The 26,992-nt window shown below is 30.9% G+C and overlaps 1 protein-coding gene across 5 annotated transcripts in view; it reads left to right on the top strand.

Moving 5' to 3' along the window:
* Positions 1-9,054: 9,054 nt before the first annotated feature.
* The window catches only part of LOC111624739 (cytochrome P450 4C1-like), a 46,824-nt gene continuing 28,886 nt past the window's right edge, over positions 9,055-26,992 (top strand). The window contains exons 1-7 of one of the 5 annotated variants that reach the window (XM_023367668.1): positions 9,055-9,155; positions 9,241-9,312; positions 9,390-9,570; positions 13,598-13,710; positions 14,845-14,930; positions 17,106-17,296; positions 17,365-17,434. In XM_023367668.1, coding sequence (XP_023223436.1) covers positions 9,390-9,570; positions 13,598-13,710; positions 14,845-14,930; positions 17,106-17,296; positions 17,365-17,434 — 641 coding nt within the window. In that variant the 5' untranslated portion in view covers positions 9,055-9,155; positions 9,241-9,312. Of the gene's footprint in view, positions 9,313-9,389; positions 9,571-13,597; positions 13,711-14,844; positions 14,931-15,785; positions 15,872-17,105; positions 17,297-17,364; positions 17,435-26,992 lie in introns of those variants that run through there. The other 4 variants (XM_023367663.1, XM_023367664.1, XM_023367667.1 and 1 more) reach the window with 4 other exon arrangements.

Here is a 26,992-nt window from a genome sequence, read left to right as displayed (position 1 = left end):
GTCAAATATGACTTATGCTGTGGAAACGCTTTTATTTAGTAAAAATGAATTTGTCTCTGAGAAATTAATCTGTAAATTGTAATTCTCGACAAATTTGCATGAAAATATTATTAGAATGACGATTTCCAAATTTAAACAGCCAGAAATAAATATAAGTAATCATAATATCTTGGTGATAATCTATATGTAATCGTGTGAAGTGAAAAATATTCCAAATAGTATTTAAGCATGTGTAAATAAAAAGTCGATAAAGCTTTTAATAAAGCATTTGGTGAATATTTCGTCAATACTGTAATAAATAAGCAAATATCAACTCAGTTTTTCCTGTTTGAATTGAACAATTGCAATAAATGGATAATCTTATTATTTTTGGCTTCGTCAGTTGTTTATAACACTCGAATTACAGTTTGCTGAAGATATTTAAATTCATAATCATAAGAATGTGTATTTATTCTTTCAATTAGGTTTAAGTTTCAACGATGTTTAAACAAATTTACATTAAAAAAATTACATTCGTACACAAAGACTAAATAAAACGAAAAGATTACGATTATAGAGAAAAAGTTAATAACGAAATCTTATTTTTCGTAATGAGAAACAATAATACAATAATAGTTTGCGATTTCAGTCATTTCTAAAAGCTAAGAACAACACTAAAATATATGAAAAAAGTAGAAATAGAAGCAATTTCGAAATGAGTATTTTCGCATTCAATTTAACCAGTTTTAAAAGCTCTCAAATTAAAAATAAAAGCAAATATCGCAGATTATTTAATGTACGAATATTCGATAAGTATTCAGCTGTAAAACTAATTATTATGTACTGTTCTACACCCGTACGATACATGCTTAAAATCAGTGTAGAAACATGTGGATGGTGATCACCCACAAATCATTTCAGTTGTTCGTATCGAATTTATACAAATTTGCATTACAGAATAGTTATTTACATATGATTCAGAATTAATCTTTAAAATATTCAACACAAACGAAGCCGTATTTTATTTACAATATTTGTTTTTTCTATTGAAAATATTGAAAAAAGTGAGAGAAAAGTATTTAAAAAATGAACATAGCTTCCGATGATCAATAACCTATTAATACAAAATATAATCGGAAAGAAGACATTAGAGGGAAAACGTCTTGGATTAATCTTCAAGTTAAAATTTAATTTTCATCTGTAAATAATTCTACCGAACGCAAAAGGAATGTCTGGTAACAATAAATAATTTAAAAAATCGGTTAGTTGGTGATTAATGTCGAAACGCCTATCATTAATAACAATTAATAATATTATATTTAAAATATATAAAATGTATTTATGTAAGGGATTATCCTTGAACTTTATTCCCGGAAGTATTTAAAATTTACCGCGACAACTAAAAGTACAAAGACAATTATCTGTCTTATTGCTTGTCAATCTCATTTATGGTGTTAAAAGGTTTTCAAAACACCTTATTAATAAAACTACGATAAATTACGGCTATTTAACATATTATTTGGCAATTACATTGTTCTCAATGGCCACCCTTCCTTCCATGTTCACTTTACGAACCAGATGTCAACGTTTAATCTATAATTTTGTTCATCCATACTGTGAATGGTAAACACCTGTTCTGTGCAGATGTTCAAGTGTGACGTCAAACATAATAAGCAAATAAACTGAAGCGAAGAAAAAGGAATACGTCATTAATGCTTAAGGCTGTTTACTAAGAACTCTTTAGTGTAGTTAATGACGTTGTTTATGAATAACTCATTAGCATTCTTAATGTGTCGTTTAGTGTTTGTAACTACAGTTGTCCCTTGATAATCCGACAGGTATGGGACCAAAGGTGTGCCAGATTTAAATATAGCTTTGCAAAGAAATGTACATAAAAATATAAAATATTCTTTACTTTTTAAATCTTAAAACAATGCACTTAGTCAAATAGCTCTGTACGAGTGGCTAATGGATGGAATCGAAGACGGTTGCAGAGCGCGCATACACGCGGACTGCCAAATCCCCAGGGTGCCGATACCGGTCAATGTCAAATACCTCTTTTGTCGCATCACTAGTATATCTCAAAGGACGCGACTGGGCTGTTGTAGATTTTAAACGTTTCTCACCATAGCTATAAAAATCTAAATATGTCAAACTTAATAGTCATTTATTTTTTAACTAATTCGTTTTAGGACCAGGTGTCGTCCACGGAAATTTCCAAAATTTACAACTTTTCGGTCACTCTTGTCGAACTGGAAAAATTTCTGTCTTTATTACATCTAATACAGTATTTCGAATAAATCAATCCCCACTGTACTCGGCTATAGATTGGTTCGGTTAAGCTTTTGTTTAAGTAATATTCCGGCTCTTTCATCAGGGTTTTGTTTACGTCCCCAATTCCCTAATCGCTTAATTATTTAACTATTTCTTAAGTAGAAATAAGTCGAAACCAGTTACCTTGTACTCGAATATTTGTAGTCTCGGAAAAAAATGGAAAGACAAATTTTTATGACAGACGGATACGTAAATCGTAAATTTAAGGAAAATAAATTATAGAGCTTTGTCTGTACCTGGTGCATCTCTCTCATTCATTAAATTTAGTTGTAAATGACGCTGTCGAAGTAACGGTTAATTTTTTTTAACATTATACAAGAATTATACACGTTTTTTTCTACATCCCCTTAAAGATGGGACATACGAAATCATAATATCACCGGTTTAACATTGAAATCCGTGAGTAATATAAAATCGGAGAGCGGAATAAATATATCAAATATTTTAATAGATTATTTAACTCCTGTCAACTATACGGAATTATCGTAAAAACATACCAGTAAATTCTTATCGGTAGGGTTAAGTTATAAATCAACTCGTTATTCATGTAATTGGCCAAATATCTAGCGGGCGGGCGGCTAACAGCCCGGAACCGGTCCCGGATAGAATTGGAAGCGTTGGAATGTGTAGCATCAACTCAAGGTCGTAGGCTTCCACCGGCTAAACCGGGTGAGGTTGGTGCTCCGTAAAGCGCATGCGCAAATCTGGGTTTTTGGAATCTGACAATACAGAGATTCCACTCCGCCACTAATATTGGAATATACAATAGCAATCTTTTTTTTTTCACATGTAGTATAGAAATTTGTAATAAGATACATAATGCGGTTATAATAAAATATTGTGCGATTATTTTCATATAATTAAAATTAATATGTATTTATTTTTTATAAAATACAAGGGAAGCGGCGCTTCCACCGCTTCTAATGATGGCACGCCACTGTAGAATTTACCTGACCAATTTTATTCTAATGCAGGGGTGGCCAAAACATGGCGCATTGGATGATTACAAGTGGCGCTTCAGTTAGTTCTGAGCAAAATTGCCAGATTTGGCTTTTTTGCGATTAAGAATATTATATAGAAAAATAATTTTTTTTTAGTCTGTCTTGGCAAGTTCATTTGTTGCACAATTTGTTACAGTCTATTTTGCAGATAAAATGAGTGTTCTCCACATAGTAAATTACAATGTATGCATGTATTTTGAGCCTTGCGATCTTTATTTTCGATCAGTTTACAGACGTGTAAATGGCCGAAAACATTTGTTGTGAGTAAAATTATTCCAAGCTAATCTCGTTCTCAGTGCCAATAATTGTGGTGCAGAGTAATCTTCACCAAACGAGACAGCTATAGCACCATCACGAAGCAATCACCCTCTCGTACAGGAGATCATTATTGACTATTGTAAATTGGTACTTCAATAAACTGTCATAAATTAATTAATTCAACTGCGTGATTAAGTTATTCCCTTTTCTCCCCTAAGCGAAGCAGATTTATTCTTATCTCTATTTATCAACTCCTAACATTGAACATAAGACTGTATAAAAAGTGTTCGAGTTATATGGCGCATCTGAACTCGTCTGTCAAAACATTGGCGTATGGTATGCAAAAGGTTGGCCAGCCCTGCTCTAATGCTTTTCCCTAAATTTTAAACGTTTGTTACATTGCTAATATTTCCGTAAAATATTAAGTAGCCTATACTTTCTGTCAAGAACATAAAACCAAATTAATTGAAATTTTATCTGGATTGGACAAAAATTACAGGAGTTATAAGAAATTCATTTAAAGTAAAACTAAGTCTCTCCATCTGTTTATGAATGTTTGTATTTAATTACGTTTAATTTACATAAAAGCATTCACACAATCAACATCACGCAAATTTATATAAAAAGTATTTACATAAATCATGATTTTTTTTAAAATATTTTTCACCACTCCGAATAACAGATTATAAATTTACAATGTCTGCAACAGGAAACAGAAAACTTTTTATTATTTTTCGGTGTGAATGGAGTTTTTCATGGATTACTCAAAATTAAGTCTTTTGCCATTTTATAATACAGTAGAGCGTCGTTTATCCGAATCAATTGGGGACTGGGGTGGTTCGGATAACTTATTTTTCGGATAACGAATCATGTACAAAAAATATATTAATTTATCCCGTGTTGAAATTTCTCTCCGTTGCGTGTCGCTTCGCGTTGAATTTTCGTCGATGTTAAGCCTAACGAAGACTATTGTATCGTTAAAAATTATTTTTTTATTTTGTACAAACAAAATAAATTTATTGAAAAATATAAAAACAATAAAAAATTATACTTCAGATGTTAATTTAGTATCAGAAACGTAAAATATTTGAGTAGCCCGAGAAATAGCCGAAGATTGCAGCGCCACAGCACTAGCGAAAATTTAAATTTGCCGACTGGAATGCTTTCGGATAACCAGCTTTCGGATAAACGACGCTCTACTGTAGTAAAAACTATATAAAGTTTTTATAACAAAATCTCATAACAGATGGCGCCACATAAATTATAGTTATATAATTTGATTAATAATACAAATGTTTTTAAAATAAAATATCATAAAAGCCCGGAAAGTTACGCAACTCGTTGCTAGATTTTTTCATAGGTTTTTTAAAACTTATTTTATTAATCTAAAACAGTGGTTCTCAATGTTTCTGAAACCGCAAACGCCATTTATATACTTTTTATTACACAAAGCATTAATATATTCAAAAATCTAACAACAAATTGCGTAACTTTCTCGGCTGTTACAAGATTTTATTTAAAAAATAACATTTATATTATTAATCAAAATATTAAAAGAATGTTTTGTGGTGCCATCTGTTATGAGATTTTGCTATAAAAACTTTTTTTTTAAACTGTTTTGCATAATTCAACAGAGACGTAGCCTACAATAAAAAAAGTCGTCTCTGTGAAGAATCACTGTTTGAATAGGAGGCCAGTTCCCCTTAAAAGTCCTCCCGGAAGGCATTATTTCCCGCGCGTGCGTATAAGCCGTTAGATACGGCCGGCTCTTCGGTCGCATAGCGATCAATAACTCGTCTCTCGGAGAAAAAAAAGCGTATCAGGCTATAGTCTCCATATGAACCAAGGGAGTAGAATAAGAATAAGAAGAATCACTGTTATTGGTTTCTGATGATTAGGCATGGCGGAAAGAAGACGATTTAGTCTCTTCGAATTTTTAATTTGTAAAAACCTTTTTACATTATTAATTATTATAAAATGACAAAAAGTTTAATTTTGAGAGTAGTGATGAGTTTTAAATAAAAAACAAGTAAATTTTTGGGGCGAGACTATGTCTCGGACACTCAGGGCTCGACTACGCACCGTTTTCTAAGGAAAAGAGAAAAATGAGCATACTCCAATGAGGAAAAGCTGACACCAGTATTCGGTGTCTTGGCGTAGATTACGGCGGGCTGCGTTGTCGTGGACCTGTTCTTGACTACGGTAAGTGGGATCACTTCGACGCTCACGGCGGGTGTCGTTCTCATTCCCCATTCTTTGGTATCGCTGGTTTTGAGCGCGATCGTTCAAACTTCGCCGGCCTCGACCACGAAATAGTCCACGAGGCGTTTTCGGTGAAATTAATGGGTCAAATGGATCTAAATATGGTGTCAGCAACACACAAGAAAATCGAAATAACAAGAGCAAGAGAATATACGCGTAACGGGTATCACACGTTTGTCTAAATTCGATTTCGCAACGTTCGCATTTCGAACTTTCCAACGAGCAACACATGCGCAAATCTCGCACTCGCGCCTGTTTGTAGAAACAGAGTCGCCATTTTGTATTTTATTTTTACCCGGTTGTTGGTCTCCTGACTACCTACAAGATTGATTTTTTTATGTGCGCATGATTTGGGCAGCAAATACTCTGTGCCAAATTGTAACTCCTGACATGCACAGTACTCCTTCATACCTCTAAGGTGTCCAGCCGTTGACAGCAGCGTGATTTTATAGATGAGTCATTGTCTTGTCAAAAATTTTAAATGCTAATAACAAGTACGATCTTTGTTAAGTCTAGCCTCCCTCGAAATATGATACTTTATCCAACTCTATGCACCACTCCTAAACCTTTAACCATTAAAGTTTAATAGTATCAATTCCTCTTGTATACAATATACCATGCCAAATTTCGTTTTTTAATCTTTACCCCATTCTGAGATATTAAACGAGATAGACGTGAACACGCGCGCGCGGAATTTTTTCCGTTTTTTTGATATTTTTTGGGTTCAAGAGGTCTTAAAATGTAGAGATTTGCAAAATACTCTGAGTGTCAAATTTGACACAATTTCAGTATTTTCTCTTGTTATGTACACATAACAGCCGCAAAGTAAAATCGATAAGCAATTTCGTGTTTACTATTCTCTTGAAACAATGAAGCAATAAACTAATAAGATTTATTGTATTGAATAAAATAGAAGCATGAAATTGTCTGCAAATAAAATATGTAATAAACTTGCAATTAAAACTTAGATTATTTTTCAAAAGTTGTATCATTATTTTTCTGTTTTTTGAAAATTTTCTTTAAACGTTTTTCACTTATTTTTTAAACTCTTTCCATCCTGTGGGCACTAAGAGGGCCTCTTTAAGCAAGCCCGTTATGGGTTCCGCCAGGTCCATAATGCGGAGACCGGGTGATGAAGGACGGGAGCCGACATATCTGGTCGGACCACCCCCGAAAAATTCCTAGGGATTTCTTGACCCGTCCGGTTTCGATTCCGAGTCCCCAGAGCGGTAGGCCATCCGGCCTCGAAATAATTTTTCACTAAACAGCATTGCAATAAATATTGCCATTGAAATTATGCCTGTAATAATGGTAATGATTAAACTTTTTAATGATTTTGAAAAAAATTGTAGACTTATAAATTTCCACTGTCGATCGTCTGCCCGACTGTCTTTCCTTAAACTTGAGAACGGAGTTACACAGATAACAGATGAAACCAGATATGGAAACTTTGGTAGGGGGCCCCGATTAACGATATGTGAACGTCCGATGCAAACCGGAAGTCATGTTATTTTGATTTAAACTTTCCCTGAAAGCAGTTAATAGATGACCGGTACGACACTATTGTTAAAGGAAAAGTATGATGTACAGGGGCAAGACACTACAATACTATTGATAATTTGAGTTGGAGAGCATATATTTTAAATTAAATAAATTTAAAATATTGTAGGAACCGGACTTCAACTGAAAATAGCACAATTTTATCGTGTATATAATTGATAATTGTCGTTTTATAGCTGTCAATTTTCACCTGAGAACATCTCGTTTTAAATGTTCTCGACGCCGAAAACGACGCTTTTCCGCGATCTTTTAATCTCCCGGCTGTAAGCTACCGACTTTAATATAACAATTAACGGCCAGTTGAGGCAGTCGCCGCCCGTTCCTCCGATGGTTACAGTCGTCACCCGGTCCTCTAACAGAAGTCATCAGCTCCAACCCATCACGTTCGCGCTGTGCCTCCTACTTGGATTATTTAATGCCTCTTATTTGGATTAACGTCGTTGCCGTAACGGAATACTAAATTGCCTTCTAATAGGACTTCTTCGCCAAAACCCGGGACAATCCTAGATTTCACCTATATTCCCAGGATGGGGGTTACCACGTCTGCCAGAAGATCAACCAAACTTCAGGTATTTACGTCTACACGCAATATCCTGTAAACTCTCTCTCTCGCGACCACCTACGATATATAAGGTCAGTTATTTCGACATAGTACGATGTATATATCATGTAATCCTTTTTCCTTTTCAAATAATGGTTATTAGTTGTTAAACTGGCATCCGAATGGTTTACTTCCGATTCGCCACCTCTCAGATTTCCTCCATCTCGAATCCGATTGCCTACGCACGCGACCACCCGCGTAGCCTCGCAACAACTACACAGACATTAAACAAAAACAACCCTTTTTTCTGTGCGGTGTCTTCTATCCTGACGTAGTCATCTCCGAAGCGATGACGATCTTTCTGTCAAGTGGTGCGGAAGCATAGAGGGGCGCTTCGCGCATTGTCACAGTATGATTAAAAATTGCAGCCCGGTATTGTGACGATGTCACAATAAATAATTGCTCGTTAATACAATAAAACTATTATTTCATATCAGCTCTTAAAATTGACAGAGTATGAATATTTATTTTTCAAAAAATTCTACAACATTAATACAATAGATATCCGCGTAACGTGACGCTCATATTACGTTACTTTCGCATAACTTTATTTCTTATTTCTTCTAAATTTAAAACATTTATCTTTTAATAAACGAATATTTCATTTTAGAAGCGACTAACAGGCGTAATATATTTTTATATTTTTTTGTTTTTTTATTACTAAATCAAGTTATTTATGCACACATGGAAAATGCTTCTCCTATGTTATAAAACTTATTTTTGTATTGTGTTATAAAGTGAATTATTTCTCCATTCAAATTCACTCTTTTACCAGCACTTACGTATAATTTATAATGAATTGTTTTTCTGTTCCGTGTTCAATTGACGTGATATATAAGTTATTTTATTTATCATAATATTTAGCCTATAAATATTGCAATTTTAAACTAATTTTATAAATTATTTAGAAATTAATTTTATTTCAAATTATTAAAAATTGTTTCGTATAATTCCAACTCTATTAAATTAATAATAATTTATTTCAATTTCATTCGATGTAATTTATACCATTTATGCCTATGTAACACATTGGCAACTGTTGAATGATATAGTTCAACATTATTATCAGCTCAATAACGTGGATTACAAGTAGTCTAAATGAAATCCTGTTTCGATATTATGTTTAGTATAGACCTAGCTGACTGGGATAGATATTTCAGGTTGCTAAAATAGAAAATAATCGTAATATTTTGAATACATTTTATTTTCTAAGATCTGATTTTTTTTAAATTTAATAACAATTAGGTTAAAAGTATGTAATTACTAGAAGAAAAAAGGCAACATTTTGCAAGTGTTCATATCTGATATTATGTAGAGGTAGGTCATTTTTCTTCATTTTTTTTCTTGATTATGATAACAACAACACTTCATATCGTCACGTTACTTCATTCAAGATGTTGATTTGGAGCACATTATTACTTCTTTTCGCGCTAATAATTTTATGGAGATATGTTTTCGAAATAATTAAACTTAGAAGAAAATTATCTTCATTTCCTGGGCCTAAGTTGGATAATTTCCTTCTAGGAAATTATAATCTTTTCTCGACAAAAGGAACGAACATTCCTTTCCATATCCGTAAGTAGGCCTTTTCACAATAATTATTTATACGTTTTAAATGTTTTAATATCAATTTATTTAGTTATAAATAATAAGTTTTATCAAATTAAATTGATAACGAATATTTCTATTAAAATAATAAAATTTATTATATGCTTATTATAATTATAATCTGATAATCTGATGTTATTGATGTTATATTTTTTAAATTATATGTTATAAACAGCTACATATATATATATATAATTTTATTCGACGAGTAAACTTTACCCGTATCTTTTGTATTTCAATTGAAATTATCATCAACTAAAATGTCTTTATTTATTTCATAACAGAATAGACGATTTGTTATCATATCAATATTATTTTAAGCTATCTGATTTTTTATCTTGAACAAGGAAACCTAACTTATTGATTTTTCTGTTTAGTTAATTTTTGTAATGTTTAAAAGTATTTTAATTGTAAATTAATAAAATTTCGAAAGAAAATAAATGTTTTATGGCATTTACTTAATTATACTTTTTGTTATAAAATGTAATAAAAATCATTTTTTATTAATCTAATAATCTAATATTTATCGAATTCATATTATGAACTTAGAGTAAAGGAATAGTTATTTTTTTATGTAAAAATATAATTTTTCTTCTCGTAATAATTTGATAGATATAGATAGACACAGTTCTATAAATAATTGAATGAATTCGGAACAGCAAACACAGTTTTTAAAATGTATGTCAATTCCCGCTCTAATTTAGATAACTGAAAAAATCACAAAAAGAAATTTCGCTATTGCACAGATATAATCGTACTACTAAAACGTCTTAGACTTAGTAATACGATTACAGAGACTTATTGGTTGCCAGATCTTACTAATAGTTGGTACATCGTTTAAGTTCATTTTAAAATCATTTATTTTAATAATTTCTAAATGTTCAAATAATTTCCTTTTAATAATATATTTGTTTCTTTTTTGAGTATTTTAACATTATTAAGTGAGATCTCACAACCTTCCTCATTACAATGCATGGCCACTGATGAATTAGTGTAATTATACTTAATAGCAACCACTTCTTCATGACAGGTAGAATCCACTAGAGATCCCGTTCAACCCCCATCCCCATCTGGTTATAATGTGCTGGTTTTTGCCAATTTAATTTGATCTCACACAGTAAAACTTATCACTTGTATAATGGTTTTAGAAACGTTTCATTTCAACTTTTACAAGAAAAAGGTTTTTAAACCTAATTTTACTTTTATTTATCAGTCTTATTTTTAAAAATTTGTTTTATATTTTTAAAAAGACAAAATTTTTTTAAACATTATCCCCTCGTAATTTTTTATCCATCTACAGGTAATAAATAGCAATTTATATAATTTTGTAAGAAAAAACATTTTAAATTTTATTTCATTTATTTAATATTTTCTTACCTGTCTACCTTAATTTTTCCTTATAGAGCACCCTTTTTTAAACAAGTTTTATTCAGTCAATTGCCCAATTTTATTTTCAATTTAAAATTAATAATCAGCTATATAAGTAAAAAGATTTTAAAAAATATTATCTGTATTATGTGTGATGTAATTTATATCTATTATTTCTTTTGTAAAAAATAAGGAGTGAAGAGGGGTCATTTAGACCCGAAATGCATTTCCTCCATTAATAAAATCTATATCAATAACTGCTCCTTGTGTGATAAGTTACTGAAAAAAAGCCAAAAGATTTAGGTTTTTAAAAAACAAGCGTTAACTTTTTGTTGAAACTATTGCATTAAGTAGACAATAAAATAATATAAGGATTTTGTCAAATTAGAATCAATCTTTCGTAGCATACATTATTTTCGTTTTTTTTTTCATACTTAAATTTTCTTAATAAAAAGCTTATAAGCTTTTCATTAAGTTACTGTATTCGGTTTGTCTGTCCTGCTGGCTGGACAGATAAAGTAACTCAAATTTCACCCACTTCCGAATTTCCGATCTAGTTGAACATTTGTAAACGTATTCCCGGAAGACAATACATTTTTTTTTTTAAATTTGCNAAAATATTATATGGAATTGAACGAAAATGAAAATTTGCTTGATAATTCAACTACGCTTGTTGGAGAACAATAAAAACACTACACTCAACAAGCCACCAATAAAACTCAACTGCCTAACCTATAACCAAAGTCTCCTTTTAATTTGTTTTTAAAAAAAAGAGCTTGACAAACTTGCCCCGCATGCCGAAGTTGCCCCGGTCTCCCCTATACTTAATAGCAACCACTTCATGACAGGTAGAATTCACTAGAGACCCCCATCCCCATCTGGTTATAATACACTGTGCTGATTTTTGCCAATTTAATTTGATCTCACACAGTAAAACTTATCACTTGTATAATGGTTTTAGAAACGTTTCATTTCAACTTTTATAAAAAAAAAGTTTTTAAACCTGATTTTACTTCTATTTATCAGTCTTATTTTTTAAAAATTTGTTTTATATTTTTAAAAAGACAAAATTTTTTTAAACATTATCCACCTCGTAATTTTTTATCCGTCTACAGGTAATAAATAGCAATTTATATAATTTTGTAAGAAAAAACATTTTAAATTTTATTTCATTTATTTAATATTTTCTTACCTGTCTACCTTAATTTTTCCTTATAGAGCACCCTTTTTAAAACAAGTTTTATTCAGTCAATTGCCCAATTTTATTTTCAATTTAAAATTAATAATCAGCTATGCAAGTAAAAAAGATTTTAAAAAATATTATCTGTATTATGTGTGATGTAATTTATATCTATTATTTCTTTTGTAAAAAATAAGGAGTGAAGAGGGGTCATTTAGACCCGAAATGCATTTCCTCCATTAATAAAATCTATATCAATAACTGCTCCTTGTGTGATAAGTTACTGAAAAAAAGCCAAAAGCTTTCGGTTTTTAAAAAATAATCGTTAACTTTTTGTTGAAACTGTTGCATTAAGTAGACAATAAAATTCTATAAGGATTTTGTCAGATTAGAATCAATCTTTCGTAGCATACATTTTTTTCGTTTTTATTCCGTACTTAATTTTTTTTTTAAATTTTCTTAATAAAAAGCGTATAAGCTTTTTATTATGTTACTGTATTCGGTTTTTCTGTCCTGCTGGCTGTCCAGATAAAGTAACTCAAATTTCACCCACTTCCGAATTTCCGATCTAGTTGAACATTTGTAAACATGTATTCCCGGAAGACAATACATTTTTTGTTTTAAAAATTTGCAAACAATTAGCGAACTGGATTTGAAAAAATCTGATAACCAATGGAGCCATTCCTAGGATAAACCATACTCTTTTTACAGACAACTTCGGACAACACCAATGTATTGATAGAGACTGATAAAATACAGTAGTTTTAAGAAATTGATATTTACCTAACTCCCAATTCTATCATCGCGGTAAAAATATAAAAGGACTATTGTTTTTATGAAATTCTTTGAGATAAATATACTTTACGTGTTACTAATTATAATTTTCATTAAAATTAGACCGAAACATCTCTATATGTTGAAATGGTGAGGAAAGTAACATTTTTAAATAGTCAATTGACTGTCATTTTTTACAAGTACAGTAATCAATCGTATTAGTTATTTTATATAAATCTAAAAATTCATAGGTAAAGGTAGCAATTATCAGAGACGAAAACAAATAAAGAATGCGAGAAAGCCCAGCAGCAACATTGCCAGCTTTTACTTCTTAATTCGTACTATAAAACAGATTTACAATGAGGATTTAAAGGAAGCACTATTTAAGCGGCGAGTGATGACGTACGTCATCTTCAGGTCACCGAGCTGACCATGTCTTTAAGGTAATGAATAGCTCAATGAATAGTTTTCCTACACGAATTCTGTGATGGCGTCATTACATCTTAAACAATTAGCTATCCATAAGTTTCCATCAATGACTTCAGGAAAACTTTCAATACTTAATGTTAACATATTAAATTTTTCTATTATAATAAGTTAAATATAATATATTTTTAGTTTTACATTCATTAAATATATTAAAAATATATAAATTCAAAATATATTTTTTAGAATTTCCGATGACGTTATTATCCTTGGCTACAATTTATCGAGAACATGGATTATGTCGTATTTGGGTAGCTGTTGATCCTTACGTGCTGATTTTTTCGGCAGAAACTATTGAAGTTAGTCACCTGATATTATTTTATAATTAGAATTATAAATATATAAACTAATGTAAATAATTGTGTAAATAGAATTTTTAATGTGTTAATTGGTTGCAGTAAAAATTGAAAAATATACATTAACTTCATATAATATAATTCGAGAACCAATTCATCCCAAACATTTGGAATGAATTGAGTTGGAAATCAAATGAGAGGGAAAAATTTTGGATCTAAGAAAGAAAATTTCATTCTTTGAACGTAACTTCTTAAAACGTAATAAATATGTGATGTTTGTACTGTACATTGCATTGCATTAACAGCCAATTAAGAAGGAACATACAAAAGGCAAAGATGATCCAATTACTGCTGTAAAGATGAATGACGAAAGTTTAGGAGAATGTAAAGAGAATCTGATAGAGAATACAGTAGTCTCTCCCACATCTGAAGTAATATGGACGAAAATGATCTGAATATTAGAAAAATCTGAATAAGGAGTGCGATAATTTTAGAATAAGATTAACATATATGCTTACTATAAGTGTAATAAAATGTTTTTGTTGACTTTGATGCTTACATTTGACAACTATAATTACAATTAGTTTTGAAAGTACTGTGTTAAAGTTGCTTGTTTTGTTCTCGATTCGTTGACGAGATGCTACATCACGCCAATGCCCGCCCAATCAATTATCACGTCAGTGGTGGTTAATGCATTGTGAGCTTCTACGAACTTCATTGCGACCTCAATAAGAAAAACTTAAAAAATGTACGCGCTGCAGCATGGGAAAGTAAGATTCGGAATAAACATTTTGAAAAATTTTTAGTTGCCTTTGATTTGTCCGGATACGAGAAGGACGGATGTAGTAAAGTCTACTGTATTCCATACATTACACTCGGTAATACAAATGAAAGTTTTTCATACACGTTGTTAATTTTAGTGTAGATAAAGATTGTTTACAGATCAGCGAAAATTCTAGTATCGGAGGAAATCATTGCATATTATGTTTTAAATTTTATTATTAAAAATAAATTTATAAAATTGAAATAGCTATAATATAAATAATACGAATAAATTTGAATAAATAATTTATTATTTTTGATAATTTTCTTAATAATTATTTATGTCATATAATTTATAGAATAATGATCTTTTAGCCTATTTTAAACAGTCACTCGTTAATAACTAAAGGACATACATATAAACTTTTTCATTGTTGGCTTGGAACGGGTTTACTGACGAGGTAAAATATTATTCTTTAAATATTCTACTTAATAAACGTATATAGGGGAGACCGGGGCAAGATCGGCATGTTAAGCTTTACTTAAATTTTATGTAATAAATACTGCTGTAAACTGAAAAAAAAGCTTTGCATATTGTCTATTGAAATGTTTTCTTACTATATATTTCTTACTATAGAACTGGTTAAAATCAGTTTGGAAATAAAAATAATTAAAATAATTACAACTTTACAAAAAGAGAGAAGTTGCCGAAGTTGCCCCGGGTGTAGGGGCAAGATCGGCAACTTCTCTCTTTTTGTAAAGTTGTAATTATTTTAATTATTTTTATTAAAGTTGCCCCTGGTATAGGGGCAACAGTAATGGGGCAAGATAGGCGCNTGACTAGTATAATGTTATTTGTTTAATTATTGTACGATATAACGAATAAAATATCTAATTATTTTTAATATAATGTTTTACTATATCGCTCAGAAAATTGTTTTTCGTCCCCCAAAATATAAATTGTTGATAATCGCTCCCTGAACATGAAAAAACGCCCACATGGGGGCGATATCGCCCCCGTTGAGAAACACTGGTCTACTGTATTCCATACATTACACGCTGTAATACAAATGAAAGTTTTTCATACACGTTGTTAATTTTAGTGTAGTTAAAGATTGTTTACAGATCAGCGAAAATCCTAGTATCGGGGAAATCATTGCATATTATGTTTTAAATTTTATTATTAAAAATAACTTGATAAAATTGAAATAGCTACAATATAAATAATACGAATAAATTTGAATAAATAATTTATTATTTTTAATAATTTTCTTAATTATTTATGTCAGATAATTTATAGAATAAATTTTTTTTAGCCCATTTTAAACAGTCACACGTTAATAACTAAAGACGATACATATAAACTACTTCATTGTTGGCTAGGGACGGGTTTAGTAACGAGGTAAAATATTATTCTTTAAATATTCTACTTAATAAACATATAAATAATAATCAGTTAATAGATATATAGGTATACCTCACCTTACGTCGGTAATTGGTTCCAGAAGAGGCGACTTAAGTCAAATTTACTTGTCTCCAAATTTACTTGTCACTAGGCTAAACCACAAATAACCATTCCAAAGTCTGTATTTTATTTATAAATGCATTTTTAATAATATATGGTTAATAAGAATATATAAGCTTAAAAACATATTACTTTTTTTTCTGTACTATATTAAAAACTAAAATTTATCTAAATTTACGAATACATGTACAGTACTGTACAGTACAAGCGTACTTGTAGATGTATAGGTTTACAATTTGGCGATGTTTACAGTACATCGCCGACTCTTTATTTGTTTTGCTCTAAGACATTATAAAATAAAATAATTTTGTAAGGTTAAATCACAAATACAGTTTGTTTTTTCTTCACTACTAGGTGCATTAATAGACACAAGGCATTTTACATCATCTTTATTAAATTTCTATAGGCCGATAAATATCTTCTATCCGATTCCAAAGTCGATAATAATCTTCTATAGGTCGTCCTATAGAAGATTAATAAAGATGATGTAAAATGCCTCGTGTCTATTAATGCACCTAGTAGTAAAGAAAAAAAAAAAACAAATAAAGGAAGACTTGGTCTCGGAAATACATAACAAATACAGTTATTAAAATTATTTTGCGATAGTATAAAATAAACTAATTTACGTTAAGTTTACCGATAAAGACCACTAAATAAGACGACAACACAGAGTCACAAATGTTTTCATATTTCGTTCTCTAGAATTTTTGATGTATAGTATTAAAATTTACTGTAAATGTACGTATTTTAATATGATTTTATATACTTTTATTCTTATTTATTGTATAGTAACATGATTTTATGTACTTCTAACACTTTTCTAGTGATATTACGACTTCGATATTTGTGGCGGACAGACATAAAGTCGAATAAAATGATTTAAACTTGATTTTTATTTTTTCATATATAGCCTATGTATATATTTTTTGACAAATGACTTAACTCGAAACGACGTAACTCGAGGTATACCTGTATTCACAGTAAGATGTACTGTAATTTGTTATTTGTTAATTGTAATTAACAATTCAGCTAATTTAATTTAATAATATTAATACAGTATATATAGCGTAGGCCTATAATGCATTTATAATACAAATTTCTAATGACATAGTACTGGTAATAAGTGGAAAATCAGAAGAAAAATGATTACTCCGACATTTCATTATCGAATTCTTGATCAATTTCTTCCGACGTTCGACAAAAATGCAAAGATATTCGTTAAAAACCTTGAAGATTATGAAAGTGAGGATTGGATAGACATTTTACCATTAGTTACTCTTTGCACTTTGGATATAATCTGCGGTAAGAAGAATAAATTATCAAAATTATTGAATTTAGTATAATTGAATTTAAAATTCTTGTTATTACAGAGACGGCTATGGGAGTTGAAATAAAATCGCAGAATAAACACTGCATGGATTATATTGAAGCTCTGCAAGAGTATGTATTATTTTGAAAATGCAATTAAATTATTGAGTTTAATAAAAATAACTCCATGATAAACATTTAACATTATTTTAAACTTCATATAACGTGTTTTTCGTAACCTTTGTAATTGGATTGGATCGTGATTCGTGAAACATAAATGGAACACAGTACTTATGAGTTACTTAAATAATAGTAGTAGGAATTAATGAAAGTTGATTGGCATTTGATTAATAAATAAAAATATTTTTAAGTTATTAAGTTTTTTCATTATACATTAAAAAATAACTTACAAACGTAATCCTCCTCTAAATTTTGTTTATAAGTCATTTTAATTCAGAATTTCATAATATATTTTAAGAACAATCTTACTTCATCACCTAATGTTCGCTGAGAAAAAATAGAAATATATAAAAACAAAATCAATGACAAATATCTAAATGTCAGGATGCAAACGCATTGCCCTCGGCATAGAAATACATAAAAGAAAACAAATTAGAGGATAAAAATTCTTAAGTCACATATGGGTCTGAATCAATTTTGGTTTTATTTTTGTTATATTTACTTAGAAGTTTTATCTAATATTTTTGTTTTTATTTAATATTTCTTACTTTTATATTTGTTAATTGTATTTTGTTCATTATACATTTATTTTATCTGTTTAAGTTGAAATTTCTAATTGGAATTTTAAGTTTAAATGAAATTTCGAATATCTGAATATTTCATTTCTGTAACGTGTAAAGTTTGAAAAGCTCAATACTCCTTGGAATATCCTATTTGGAGTTATTAGGTGTGTGTGGTTACCATGTGAGGAAAGAGACAGTAGAGCAACATTTAGGGATATACAAGTTTATACAGACATATAAAAGATTTACAGATGTATACACTTTTCGATTATGGCACATTTTAGTGAGTGGGATAGCGTTCAGCACAGTATTCTTGTTTCCATTGGACACGTGGTACACATTAATAATACAGGGAACGTTTAGATGATTACGTTAAACAAGATCAACGCAACGAACAGTAGATTCAGCCTACGTCTTCCTACATGGAGTTGGATTTTAGATCGTGGTCGTGACGATGGCAAGTCTTCCACAATAGTTCCACGGCGATATCACTTCCTTTCACTCAGCCAACCGAACAAGATACTATTTCACACCAGAAGCAGTTCTGTTACTAAATGGACGAGGTCTTGTTTTACACCAGAAATAGAAAGATGTTCTCCTCTTACACTGACTAAGACAAAGTCCTGTTCCACTCTTACAATGCTTGACCAGTTACCTCTCGAATCCATACATAAAAAGATCTAGCCTTTCACCTTTAATTCCGTTATACAGGGTGTATCAGAATGACGTTTTAAAAATTTGGGGGATTGTAGAGGATAAAATTTTGACCGTTTTGATATAAGGAACCTATAGCTGGAAATTTGAACTAAAGTGTCTACAGCGGTAGGAAGTGCTTGACCACCCTTCACTTTGGTAGCTACCCTTCTGTCTATTGACGTCATATTATTGCTGCGGATGGAAGACTGTAAACACACAACTACAGTGATCTAACTGAGCCTGTGTACAGGACGTTGTGTACTTAGTGCTTGTCGTCCTTCAGGTCACTCCTTGCATCCACTGGCGCTGTGCTGTAAACACACAACTAGTCAACGTGAGTCACTTGTGTACACAACACCTGTAGGAACAGTTTATGATATTACAGAGCGCATCTTTACAGCATTTAATACCATCAGAGGGGAGCGAGGCAGATTACAGAGGGGCGGACAAAACATGGTTCGTCGTTGCACATTATGTAACGAAGTTGGTAGTCGTCACATTGAACATTTACTCTAAACTAGTGCAGCCACTGATTCGATGTACTGTACAGTTTGATTGCACTCTACTGTTTTTCAATAAAACTTGTCATAAATACTGTATTCTGCTGTTTCATTCAGCATACCGACCGCATAGAGCGAGCAAAGTGCTGTAGAAACTTTATATCACATTCCCGGCTATAGGTTCCTTATATCAGAACGTTCAAAACTTCATTCTCTACAATCCCCCAAATTTTTAAAACGTCATTCTGATACACCATTTTTAGGTGCCGTGACCACAAGGTTGCCAAACGAAAAAAATATATAAATATAAATATTCCCTTTTCCTTCTTTTAAACAACAAAATGAGGTGAAACCAGTACAAATAACAAGAACTAAAACATATGCACACAAAATATTGATAATACAACAATAAATAACTACATAACGTCGGGGATAACACGCGATATTATCGAATTTAAAACCTGAAGATGGCCTATGATATTAGGTTGAAAACGTTTGTTTAATAAACAATTTTCCTTAGCAAGCATTAGATGGTGAAGTAAGATCGGTGTATTTCTCTGCTGAGTGCACTATTTATGTATACATTTTGATTAGCCTAAATAATGAAATCAAATTGGAGTAGAAAATATAGTTTTCAGCTATTTCGATTAAAAAATTAATTATAATTAGAAAGAAACGAATAATAAAAACATGTACTTTTGAATGTTATATTGTGCTAATTACATAACATTAATTGTTTAAAATACCAGTGGCGCGCCGTGACATTTAATGATAGGGAAGCTGTGTTTCTTTAAGAAGCCGACTTCCAGGGGCAATCAGTCAGCAATGGTCTAGGGTCCATTCGTATTCGTTTGTTCGATAAGCCAGTAAAAACCGTAGACTTCTCTAAATGTATTTTTAATTAATAGATCATCTAACGCACTTAATAAATAAGCAAGTTCAATATAATTAACTCTCTTATATTAGATTTAATAGATTCTATACGCCCTCTAAATGCCAATTCTCGCTTCGATAACATCTACTAATTAAAATATATCTATTAGCCGTAACTATCTTGTTATAATTTTCAATATATATTTTATATTGTGTACTAATGTTAAATTCTATTCTATTTTGATTTCCAAATTGCTTCAATTTTACGAAAGAATCGATGCGAGATTTAGGATTTTCGTGTCTTTTGCCAGCTTTACTCAAATTATTTAAATCGTCAAAGCCAATCTCATTCTACACACTAATTTTATTTGAAAATAGTAGGCAAGGCCAACAAAACAAATTTTGCATTTTTATGCATCCACAAAGCCATTTTATATCTTCATAAATTTTATCATGAAAATGTCGAACAAATTTTTTCTTTTTCATTATATGGTCTCGAGCCAAAACTTTTTGAAATAAATTTTCGATATCACAATTACATTCTAAATTGCTAGCTATAATATAAGGGCTAAAATTAAAAATAAAATTATAAAAACTTACTTGTTAAAATAAAATGTGTGATGATATACAATTATACATACCTGGTACAAAATATTCAATTGTATGAATATACTTTTAAAGAAAATTATAAATATAGTTTTGTGAAGAAACGTACATAAAAATAACATAAAATAGTCTTTACTTTTTAAATATTAAAACAATCCACCTAGTTAAAATTGCTCCCTACCAGTGGCTCGTGGATGGAATCAGAGACGGTCTTGGTAGGTGTGCGGTGCGGTGCATGCTTGCCAAATCCCGAGGGTGCCGATACCGGTTAATGTCTCTTTTGTCTCATCACTAGTATATCTCAAAGGACGCGACAGGGTTGTTGTAAATTTTAAACGTTTCTCATCATAGCTGTAAAAATCTAAATTTGTTAAACTTAAAAGTCATTTGTTTTCTAACTACTGTAATTCGTTTTAAGACCAGGTGTCCACGGAAATTTCCAAAATTTACAACTTTTACTCACTTTCATTGAACTGGAAAAATTTCTGTCTTTATTACATCTAATATTACGAAGAAATCAGTCCCACTGTACTCGGCTAGATATTGGTCCGGTTAGGCTTTTGTTTAAGTAAAATTCCGGCTCTTTCATCAGGGTTTTGTTTACGTCCCCAATTCCCTAATCGCTTAATTATTTAACTACTTCTTAAGTAGAAATAAGTCGAAACCAGTTACTTTGTACTCGAATATTTGTAGTCTCGGGAAAAAAGTGGAAAGACAAATTTTTACGACAACGGATACATAAATCGTAAATTTAAGGAAAATAAATTCTAGAGCCTTTTCTGTACCTGGTGCATCTCTCTCATTCATTAAATTTAGTTGTAAATGACGCTGTCGAAGTAACGGTTAATTTTTTAACATTATACAAGAATTGTACACGTTTTTTTCTACATCCCCTTAAAGATGGGATGTACGAAATCGTAATATCACTGGTTTAACATCGAAATCCGTGAGTAATATAAAATCGGAGAGCGGAATAAATATATCAAATATTTTAATGGATTTTTTAAACTCCTGTCAACTATACAGAACTATCGTAAAAACATACCAGTAAATTCTTATCGGTTGGGTTAAGTTATAAATCTACTCGTTATTCACGTAATCGAAATATCTAGTGGGCAGGCGGCTAACAGCCCAGAACCGGTCCTTGATAGAATTGGAATCTTTATATGTGTGCAGCTTTCACCCAAGGTCGTAGGCTTCCACCGGCTAAACCGGGTGAGGTTGGTGCTCTGTAAAGCGCATGCGCAAATCTGGCTTTTCGTAATCTGAAAATACAGGAGATTCCACTCCGCCACTAATATTCTAATATACAATAGCAATTTTTTTTCCACGTGTAGTATAGAAATTTGTAATAAGATACATAATGCGGTTATAATAAAATATTGTGCGATTATTTTCATATAATTAAAATTAATATTTATTTATTTTTTAGAGAATATGAGGGAAGCGGCGCTTCCAACGCTTTTAATGACGGCACGCCACTGTAAAATACACTCATTGACAAAAAAGTTATGCACCCAAAACTCAGTATCCAGCTATGTTTCAGAAAGACATGGAAATGATTACAGTTGTGATCCAATTGTAGGCCAGGTGATGCCATTATAGTGCCTTAAAATCACTACCACAAGCCTATAAAAACACTCGAAGAGGCTATGTTCATACTTTGTGTTAGTACTATTTGGAGATCTTTGATCATCAGGCATTTCTATCAATATATGATGCCGACAAAGACATATCGACAAACTTGGAGAAAGGATACATCATCAAGCTGATGAATGCAGGATGCCCGTTTTGCCAAATTTTCCACATCTAGATCGATCTGACATGACTGAAGAGGTGTTAGGGACAGTGGATATGTGAAGACACACGGCCTATATATGACCGGCAAGCTTAAATTTCCCAGACAAATTATCAGGAAAGATAATCGTCTGATCGTGAAACAAACACAACGACGTCTTTTTTTACCATCCAGAGTCAGGTGAAACCTTGCTACAAAATTTGTCTGTTCCCACATCATTAGTAGGCAATTAGCAAGTGAAGTTTTACATGTACGGTGTTCTGCTATTAGTACCCAACATGGTAGGTTTTCTTTGAAGTGTTGCCTTGACAAAAGCGTGACTGCTATGGACTGGCAGCATATCGTCTTTAGCAATAATCCTGGTTCTGATTGGGAATGAACGACCACCAGTTTAGAGTGTAGAGAACCACTGGTGAAGCGCACATCAGTGATTCTCTAACCCAGTGGTTCGTTTACTATTGACAGCACACTATCTTCATTGCTGGTATCTACTTTGGTGTGCTATTTTCTACGACAGTCGGTCGCCATTAGAACAATTCGAAAAATGTAGGATGTAACGAGAGAACCATTTTCTTGGTGATCTGCCAGGTTGGAAGGACTTCTAAGGAGGACCTTAATGGGAAAGCTATTTAGATATTAGACAGGTGAAAAAAACCTCTGAAAACTCCGTGGCCAGTCCCATTGGTGAAGATTGAACCCGCAACCTACATCGTTCACTGAACAATCCGCACCAACATAAAATCACTGGAAAGTTTTTCTTCCATGATAGTATTAAGATTTTGATCGAAACAAATTTTTCATCAAAACTAAGGAAGATTTATACAAAATTTTCAAAATTAACTGTTAACTTTTTCAATACTCTTGAACGGAAGGTTTCACTTTCAATTATCGTAAAGACTAAACTTTTTCAGTAACTGTGTGAAGAGAACGATGATTTGCAGACATTTTTGCTGCATACAGAGCCGAAGTGAAATTGTCCAAATAAAAATATCTTCATCGTTTTGTAGCACTCAGGAATACTATTGTTTTCTTTCTTCGTCATAACTAACAAAGCAAAAAACTGATTGGTGCTAAAGATGGCATATTTTAAGTTGTCAGTGCATATGAATACAATATTGTGAAACTACGAAATAAGAACACTCCAAGTAACTCGGTGCGCATAGTTCGGTCTGAAGTTCTAAAAAGTTCAAAATCTATACACTGTTAAATCTATACTTTTGGAAGCCTTGTGACTTAATAAATTATATTAAACTATTTCGTTTGCAAATATTATTAAACAGCTTTAAGAAAGGCTTAGTAGTAGGGAATGCTAAAAAGTAATGTGGCTTATATAAAGCAAAGGTCACCCGTAACTTTTAATCACTGTTGAACTTATGTATGACACTAAATTTAATTCCTTTTAAACAAGTTACTGTTGTATATGGAGTAAGCAATTGCTTCAATGATAATCTAGATGGATAAACTCTAGATTATTATAAACAGTGAGCATATGACAAAAGTTAAAGCTGTAGGTCATCCACATATGATCGAAAATCGAAGCTGTCCGCTAATGAAGATCAGAGCTACAATCGTAATAAAAATCGTAATCGAAACCGAAAACCTGAAGCGAAAACGATGCTGAACATATTATCCGAATAGTGGAAACACGACTCAAACGTTAACATAATTGATAGGCAGCCAATTTCTGAATTCTTAATTTAACGCTAGGCTGTTACCAGAAAAATATCTCACATCTTTATGTAAGATATCATAAGAACACAGAAAGAACATACAATCACTGGAAATCTAAAGCACTATTTGTTTCTTAATTTAATTATATTTATAAAATAATTCATTTTAATTACAGGTTTTCTAATATACATTTAGAAAGATCTATGACGCCATGGTTATTTAATGATTTTATTTTTAATCTCACATCTAATGGGGCTAAACTAAAAAGAACTTTGTCTGTACTTCATGGCTTAACTAGAAAGGTAAAAAAATATTTTTGTGTTTTATTTTAAAATATATTTATGATTTTCTGTTAGACTATTGAAATCACTTATTATTTATTCATTACTTCATTATTTATGTTAATTACATAATATTTATAAGGTAAAAAATATTCACATTTTAAATAATGCAATGAAGGTGAATTAATCCCACCAAATCATTTTGAAATGAGTTGCGATTAATTATGAACAGTAATTTCTAGTAAAATTATATTTCGATATATAAAAGTATATACAACGAGCAATTATTTATTGTGACATCACAATTGCAGCCCGACATCGTCACAATGCCGGGCTGCAATTTTTAATAATTTTTTAATTTAAAATATATGCTCTCCATCTCAAATTAGTAGTGTCTTGCTCCTGTACATCATACTTTTCCGTTAGCAATAGAGTCCTGCCAGTCATCTATCTAACTCCTTTCAGAGAGGAATTTTTGAATTGAAATAATGTAACTTCCTAACTTTCCGTTTGGACCGGAAGTTCGTATATAGTTAATCGGGGCTTTCCATATCTGGTCCCAGCTTGCATCTATCTAACTCCGTTCTCGATATTCGGTGAGCTGTGAGAATTTATAGGTCTACATTTTTTTTTCAAATTGCATCCCAATAATTGGTATTTACTGTATTTATTTTTAATATGATTTTTAATATATATCAGGGATGGCGAATTTTTTAAGTCTGCGAGCCAATAATAAGCATACTTAGCTTTAAAGATATTTATAGGCCTATGTGTCAAAGATTTAGAATTCAAATAACGATATTTAAAGAAGTTAAACGAATATGCTTTAATTAGAATAAATGTAAAAAAAATGATTAAGAAAAGGATGATCAGCTGATAAACCAAAAAAGGATAATTGAAAAAGACAGATGATAAGTCAAAATCTTATGATACGTTATGTACAAGATGATTTTTCCTTCCGTGACACTTTGGACAGACATGCCATAGAATCGCCACATCTGTTATACTGTATATGAAAGAATTATAAAGAAAGATTCCGTTCTTACATAGAATATTCCAAAATACCATTTGTAGTGTTACACTTCAATGATATAAATGTAGAAATTTTAAAACGATTCAATAAATAATATTTAAGAGTCATTTATGTAATAAAATTGTCAATGTAGTATTAATATAACTAATATATTTTATATACAGATTTCGTTAGTGACCTGGGAAAATAAACTACATTCCTTGGCTTGCACAATTTTAATCAACAACCGTTGTTACAAGAAAGTACTGATACTTTATTTATTATGGCACATTTATCATAATAAAAAAGGCTTTTTTGTAATAACTATTACTGACTTTATTTCTTCGAGCCAAAGCATGCAATTTACTTTCTCTTCGATTGTCACCATTTGGAGTTTCTAATAAGATCTGTAAATAAAATTTGNTTTGGGAGGGAATTTTTGAGTTGAAATAACGTAACTTCCTAACTTTCCGTTTGGACTGGAAGTTCGTATATAGTTAATCGGGGCTTTTCATATCTGGTCCCCGCATTTATCTATCTAACTCCGTTCTCGATATTAGAGAAGGACAGACAAAAGAGTGAGAATTTATAGATCTGTAATTTTTTTCAAATTGCATCTTAATAATTGGCATTTACTATATTTATTTTTAATACGATATTTAATATATATCAAGGATGGCGAATTTTTTTTTAGCTTAGCTTTAAAGAGATTTATGTGTCAAAGATTTATAATTTCGATAACAACAACAAAGATTTATAATTCAAATAACGATATTTAAAGAAATTAAACGAATATGATTTAATTAGAATAAATGTAAAAAAACTGATTAAGAAAAGGATGATCAGCTGATAATCCAAAAAGGATAATTGAAAAAGACAGATGATAAGTCAAAATCTTATAATACGTTATGTACCAAATGATTTTTCCTTTCGTGCCACTTTGGACACACGTGCCATAGAATCGTTATCTATGTTATATATGAAAGAATTATAATGAAAAATATAAAATTTGTAACTAAAATCGTTTGAAAATGAAAATAATATTTTGAGGTAATTTAGATCAAATAATTTTACATAATCTCTAAGACAATTTAATCTAAATATTTAAACGCAATTATAGTAGGCTAATATACAAAATTATAATCATTATGTCTTTCATTAAAAACATTTTATTTTATTAGTCCATAAGTAAAACACTAAAATGTGTATATTGATAATAATGAAAGCAAAAAACGAATATCGGTATACAAATGGAACTTTGTGCAAATTAGAAAAAATTCACATGGATACAAAATGTTACTACATTGTTTAATTTGATGTTATACGCATTACTTAACTAAAACAAATTTAAAAATTCTTGCATAAACAATTGATAGGAAATGTACTAAGATAATGAATTTCAAATTGAATCGTTTCTTATCCAAGGAAAATTGAGATTTTTTATATATATTTGTATTTTCTAAAATTCATTTTAATTTGTATGCAGCGAAAAATGTTCTTATATATTTCA

The sequence above is a fragment of the Centruroides sculpturatus genome, unplaced genomic scaffold (genome assembly GCF_000671375.1).
Source record: "Centruroides sculpturatus isolate CEXI.00-Female unplaced genomic scaffold, Cexi_2.0 scaffold197, whole genome shotgun sequence".
In the NCBI taxonomy this organism is placed as follows: Eukaryota; Metazoa; Arthropoda; class Arachnida; order Scorpiones; family Buthidae; genus Centruroides; species Centruroides sculpturatus.
Note: the sequence above shows the minus strand (reverse complement) of the source record. Positions and strands in the feature narration are given on the sequence as shown.